Source organism: Eleutherodactylus coqui, chromosome 6, assembly GCF_035609145.1.
Source record: "Eleutherodactylus coqui strain aEleCoq1 chromosome 6, aEleCoq1.hap1, whole genome shotgun sequence".
NCBI classification, from domain to species: domain Eukaryota; kingdom Metazoa; phylum Chordata; class Amphibia; order Anura; family Eleutherodactylidae; genus Eleutherodactylus; species Eleutherodactylus coqui.
The window spans coordinates 231,879,711-231,885,959 of record NC_089842.1 but is presented as its reverse complement, the minus strand read 5'-3'; the positions used below and the strand labels follow the sequence as shown (position 1 = coordinate 231,885,959).

Sequence of the window (6,249 nt, the reverse complement as noted above, 5' to 3'; positions counted from 1 at the left end):
GCCTTCAGCTGCCCTCATGCCACACGCTGGCCTCACAGCCACACCACCCTCATGTCTATTTATAAGTGCGTCTGCCATGAGGAGGAACTGCAGGCACACACTGCAGAGGGTTGGCAGGGCCAGGCAGCGACCCTCTTTAAAAGGGGCGGGGTGATAGCCCACAATGCTGTACAGAAGCAATGAGAACTCCAATCCTGTGCCACCTCCATCAGGAGCTGCAAACGTGGGCATAGCAATGGGGAATCCATGCGCCACACAGTATTCATTCTGTCAAGGTGTCGCATAGCTCAATCCACACTGCAAAGGGAAAGCCGTCAGCGCTCTGCCCTCTACCCAAGTCAGTCAGTGCCTTTGTGCCAGACAGGTCAAACACCGCGATGGGAACTAAGTTTGCACCAACAGCATAGGGGGGTCCTAGGAAGCCCAAGACATGAACCAAAAATTGATCTGAGCGGCCAAACATGGCAGACTTGCACTGCGCCCACGACATAAGCCTCGGCCCACAGCTTCAGCAATCCTAGGCAGGAAGCGGACTTTCACTGCACCAAGGACATAGGCCTCTGCACAAACCCTCAGCAATCGCGCGCCTACAGCGGACTCCAATGCTAGCGTAGCTGTGCACGTCTTTGAGTTTAGCGTAAAATACTCTTTAATTAGGTCACCCAGCTGGGTTCTTTCTTTTGGTGGATCTAACAGAGACTCATTTAGTCGCCATCTCCACTCGCGTGGGGTCTTGTCAGCTAAGTGAATATCTGCATGGGTGCGTGGTCTGATATAGTGATGGGGTCTATTTTGGCTTCTCCAAGGTACGGTAGGAGACCAGAAGAAATAAATACATAATTCAATCTTTGTAAGGAGGAGTGTACATGCGAAAAAAAAGTGTAATCCCTGGTAGAGGGATGTAATGATCTCCAGGTATCCACCAGCCCCAGCTCTTGAAGAGATTTGTTTAATCTTTTTAGTTTGGGTTGCGAGACCTGGGACCTGCCCGTCGAAGCGTCTAATAGTGGGTTTACAGTAATGTTTAGATCTCCGCCCAGTATATGTCCTTCGGCAAATTGTTTGATGACCTCCAATTGTTTAATTAGCCACACGGTTTGATCCGAATTAGGTGCGTACAAGTTCGCTATAGTTATTTTAGTATTGTTGAATATGCCTTTAATAATGAGTACTCTGCCCTCTCCATCCGTGTGCTGGGCATTAAGGATAAAGGGAGTAGATTTATGAAACAAAATAGAGACTCCCTTTGATGCAGAGCTTGGATGAGTATTGTGGTAGCTTTGCGGGAATGTTCCCCCTGGTAGGGGTGGGGTCTTATCTTTTTTAAAGTGTGTCTCTTGCATTAGAAGGATTTTTGGTTTGTGTTTTTTCAGGATTTGAGCTACATTGTGTCGTGTTGAGACCTCGGACGTTGAAAGACGCAAACCTGATGGCGCCCACCCCGCTCCGGGATCCAGGGGGGGAAGTCATATCCTAATAGGGCAATAAGGGACACGAAGAAGTCAGAAAGGCTTGTAACAATGGCAGTACAAAAATGCAATGTACGTTATTCACAGGTAATGTTTTGTCCTTCAATTGAGTTGCGTCGGATGTCGACGGCTCTGGAGAAGGATATGGAATGAGACAGGGGAAGACAGATGAGGTTGGAAGGGGGGGTAAAGAGATTCGTTAGAGAAAAGAGGAGGAGCCGAAATAGGTGACACGAATTGAAAGAAGAGGGAAAGGAAGTAGATGTATTTGCGGGTACAAAGAGAGTTGAAGCTAGAAAAGTCTATTCAATACAGTAAATGGGAGTGTTCTATTTGTTAATGTGTAACAGATGTGGTCAATTGTAGCGTGTGTGTCCCAACTTTCAGAAGGGGCACCAGTCACAATTGAGCCGGTAACGGAGAGACCCTTGAACTTGTAGGGTCTAAGATTACTGATTAGTTTTAACGTAAATTGGGCCTAGTCAGTCAGGTACCACAATAGGGTGGCTCTTGCTTTAGGGAGTAAAGGTTAGGTTAAACATATAGAGAAAAAGAGTGTGCAGGTTAATGAGAAGATTAAATGCAAAGGTAACCATAGATATGCAAGAGCAAACAGTGGATCCACTCGACGTGGAGGTCTTGTCTAGTAGTAGTCAAATCTTAATTCAGGTGTCGTCATGCGCCATATCTTCTTTGCTCTTTTTCTTTTTTCCCCTAGGCGACTTTGTGTGGCCTGTAAGCTGCCAGCTTTTGGTAGGGGGTAAATATGAGAATTTAGGTAGTTCTGGAATTGGAAGCCAGCAGGGGAGCTCTATGGGTTCCATGTCTAGTTGGTGCCAGCATTTGTCAAGTTCATCTGGTGAACGGATATTAATTCGTTTGCCTTTGATGAAAATTCCTATGCTGAATGGAAATAGCCAGGTATATTTGATGTCCTTTGCTCTTAGGGCTTCTAGCAGTGGTTTCAACATCCGGCGTTTAGCCAGGGTTGTTGGGGCTAAGTCCTGGAAGAGTTGGATAGTCACGCCGCCATATTGTATGTCTTTTTTGCTTCTGGCTGCTTCTAGAGTAGCTCGGGCATCCGGGAAAGTCAGAAGTTTACAAATCACATCCCTTGGCGGTTCCGAGGGGGCTGCGGGTGGTCTCAGTGCCCTGTGGATGCGTTCGATTGAGATACTGGCTGTTCTGTCTGGGCCCAAGAGTGATGTAAATATTTCCGTGGCTATCTTTGGGAGGACTTTTGTCGCCCATGTTTCTAGGATGCCTTTGAATCTAATGTTGCTGCGCCTGTTCCTGTTTTCCAGGTCTTCTTGCATGATCAACGTACGACTCAGTTGGGAGTGATGATCTTTGATTACTTCGGTTAGTTCTGTTGAGTGTGTTATGATGGTAGCTGAGGATAACTTGAGTTCCTCAACTCTTCTCCCCATATGTTTGAGTTCTTCTTTAGTTTCAGAGAGATCTGACCTGACTGGGTGTAATGCTCTCGTAATTAGATCCCTCATGAAACTTTTGGAAACATGTTCGCTCTCTTCTCCCTCTGATGAAGCTTCCTCCTCTCTCTCCAGATTAAGAAGGGTTGTTGTTGTCATATTCAGCGCTTTTTTACTTGATGGGTGGGGTGATCTGGAGGAGCGTTTTTTGAAGAAACGTTGCATGTCTGTTTGTCCTTTGGTAGGAATAGGAGTGCTTAGGCTGTTGTTGCTTTTATCTCGGCTTGTTTTCCCCCATAATAGCTGTCTTTTTGTAGGTTGGAGATCCTGTCACGGTGTCCTTCCCGACTCGAGTGGGCACTTTAAAAGTGGGCCATTGTGACCCTGGGGTACATTGTGTTACTAGAGAGTCTCTATGGCAAAACATAACGAAAGCCGCTGTCAATTATGCGCTCATATGTTTTAGAGCTCCACCAAGGAAGTTCCTGTAAAAATTCAGGCAGTGCCTGTGATGCTGTGTGTTCTCCCTGCGACCTTCTTTCTCTGCAGATTCCTCTTTTTTACCAAAGGGGGTGCTCAGGGGTTAATAAGGTTTGGTGATGGTGGATCAGTAGTGGGGGGCGGGGGACGTGGAAGTTGTTATTTACTGCTGGGAGGGGGTCTTCTTACAGTATTTTGTTCAGCTGGGGGAGGGGTGCAGGAGCAAACTGAGCAATCATGTAATGTGTGGTCAGCTGTGCACTTGCCTCTGGATAACAATATGGCAGTTAGTGCAGCAGGTCTTTTTCTGCCCTTCTACAATGCCCTCTTGATCAGCTCAGTATGCGGGCTCTGTCTCCTCACTTTACTAGCACAGCTGTTTAGCTTCTCCTCTCATTCCCCGCTTCTCCGCGTTTGGGGGGGGGGCAACGGGTCTCCTCACTGTACTCACACTCCCTCCGTTCCCTGCTCCGCACCTCAGCCCCCTGCAGTCTCCAGTCTTTGTTGATTTTCCTATTTACGACATAATCAATGCTCATGCCAAATTTTATGTTTCTATGACATCGGGAAGTGAGAGAATTAGTGGCAATGATGGAAATCGAACGATCTACGTGGGGGGGGGGCGTAACTGTCGACGACGCTTGCACGTGCGCCATTTATCATAGGATAGATGCACTATGCCTATAATCTTCCCAGGGGTGTACTCAACAACTTCCCAAAGTTTCATGGCGATCGGATGAATGGTGTAGTAGCGCATAAAGGACAAACATACACACAGACAGACAGACACATGCATACACTCAATTTTATATATATAGATGACAAAACTGAGATAATTTTGTACTTTTTAAATCAAGTTTTTTAATTAGTTCATTATGTAGAAAAACATTAAGTATTAGATACATATAAATGACTTAATTTCATATATATATATATAAGTATTCTGCAAGGTTTTTTGATATTGCGTATATTTACTCAATTAGACATTTTGAGCAACTTCTTCAAGGCTTTCTTCATATCTTTGTTTCTTAATGTATATATAATTGGATTTAATGCTGGGGTTATAACAGAGAACATAATGGCAGCCGATCTGTCTTGATTTAAAGAATCTTTAGTAGAAGAACGCATGTAGGTGAAAATGGCTGTTCCATATTGTAGAGTGACTACAGTAAAATGAGCACTACACGTAGATAATGCACGTCGTCGTCCTTGTGAAGTCTTTATTTTTAAAAGAAATTTGCTAATAAAGACATAGGAAAGCATTGTTAATATCAAGGTTGTTATACAAAGTGTTCCAGTGACTCTAGAAAGAAGCTTCAAATTAAGAGATACATCTGTACAGGCCAGGTTAAGCACAGGTTTAACATCACAAAAGAAATGTTCTACTATATTTGGTCCACAGAATGGAAGCCTTGCTGTCATTATAGTATGTACCAACGCATGAAAAAATCCAATAATCCAGGAACACGAAGCTAAACCAAAGCAGACTTTATAACTCATGATGGTTTTGTATCTCAAAGGTTGTGCAATAGCAACATATCTGTCATAGGACATAACTGAAAACAGTGTGATTTCTGTACTGCCCAAGAAATGAAAGAAATGAATTTGTAGCATGCAGCCCCAAAAAGAAATATGCTTCTTCTGAGCCATAAAATCTATAATCATCTTGGGGACAACCACTGTTGCATAACATATGTCAAGGAAGGCCAAGTTGTACAGGAAGAAGTACATGGGTGTATGGAGGGTGAAATCAAAAATAGGGATAATCATAATCAACATATTTGCCAACAAAGTTATTATATATAATAACAGAATAATTAAGAAGAAAACAATCTGGAAATCATTTTGAATTCCAAGCCCAGCCAAGGCAAAGTAAGTTACTGGGGTGGAATTGTCAGAGTTCATTTTATGTATTGTATCTGAAATCCAACATAGTTAAAAAGTCCCAATCAAGGACCTAGGATGATACATTCGGTACAATTATTGGGAAATTGATATTCTCTCTATGATCGAGAAAACACGTCCTTGAAAGAGTTTTATCCATTGCTCTTATTTTTCGAATACCATTTCCTCTAAATAAGAAATTAACAGCAAACAATCTTTATTTTATATGACATAATTGTTATAAAGAATTATTAGGATTTACATTTTTTTTAATTAGAATTCACTTCTTAATAGAGATGAGCGAGCATACTCGTCCGAGCTTGATGCTCGTTCGAGTATTAGGGTGCTCGAGATGCGGTGCTCGTCTCGATTAAACGAGCACTGACCATTGAATTCAATGGAGCCGGCAATACAGCCGGCTCCATTGAAAGCAATGGGCTGCCGGCGAGCGCGGGATGAATTATCGGGAAGGGCTTAAAAATATAAGCCCTTACCTGAAAATCATCCTAAAATGTGTAAAAAGTAAAAAAAAATATATACTTACCTTGTCCCGGCAGAACGATGTTAGCCCATTGAATTCAATGGAGCCAGCAATACAGCCGGCTCCATTAAAAGCAATGGGCTGCCGGCGATCGCACAATGAATTTTCGGGAAGGGCTTAAATATATAAGCCCTTCCCTGCAATTCATCCAGAAATGTGTAAAAATAAAAAAAATATATATACTCACCTGGTCCCGGCAGACGGAGTTTAGCTGCGGCCAGCTGGCAGTTCTCCTGAACTGCTCTCAGTAATATTCAGCAGCCGGGGATTTAAAATCCCTGCCTGCTGAATGAGCTGCCTCTGATTGGTCACAGCCTGACCAATCAGAGACAGATCTCACTCACACCCATTCATGAATTCAATGTATTGCCGGCTTCATTGAATTCAATGGGCTAACATCGTTCTTCTCTGCCACAGCTGTTACAGCTGTGGCAGAGGAGAA

The 6,249-nt window shown here is 43.6% G+C and overlaps 1 protein-coding gene across 1 annotated transcript; it reads right to left on the bottom strand.

The window, feature by feature from the left end:
- Positions 1-4,357: 4,357 nt before the first annotated feature.
- On the bottom strand, positions 4,358-5,446 carry LOC136571872 (olfactory receptor 12D1-like). Its single transcript, XM_066572489.1, has one exon. The coding sequence runs from the start codon at positions 5,285-5,287 to the stop codon at positions 4,358-4,360; it is 930 nt and encodes a 309-aa protein (XP_066428586.1). The 5' UTR covers positions 5,288-5,446.
- Between the last annotated feature and the right edge of the window lie 803 nt (positions 5,447-6,249).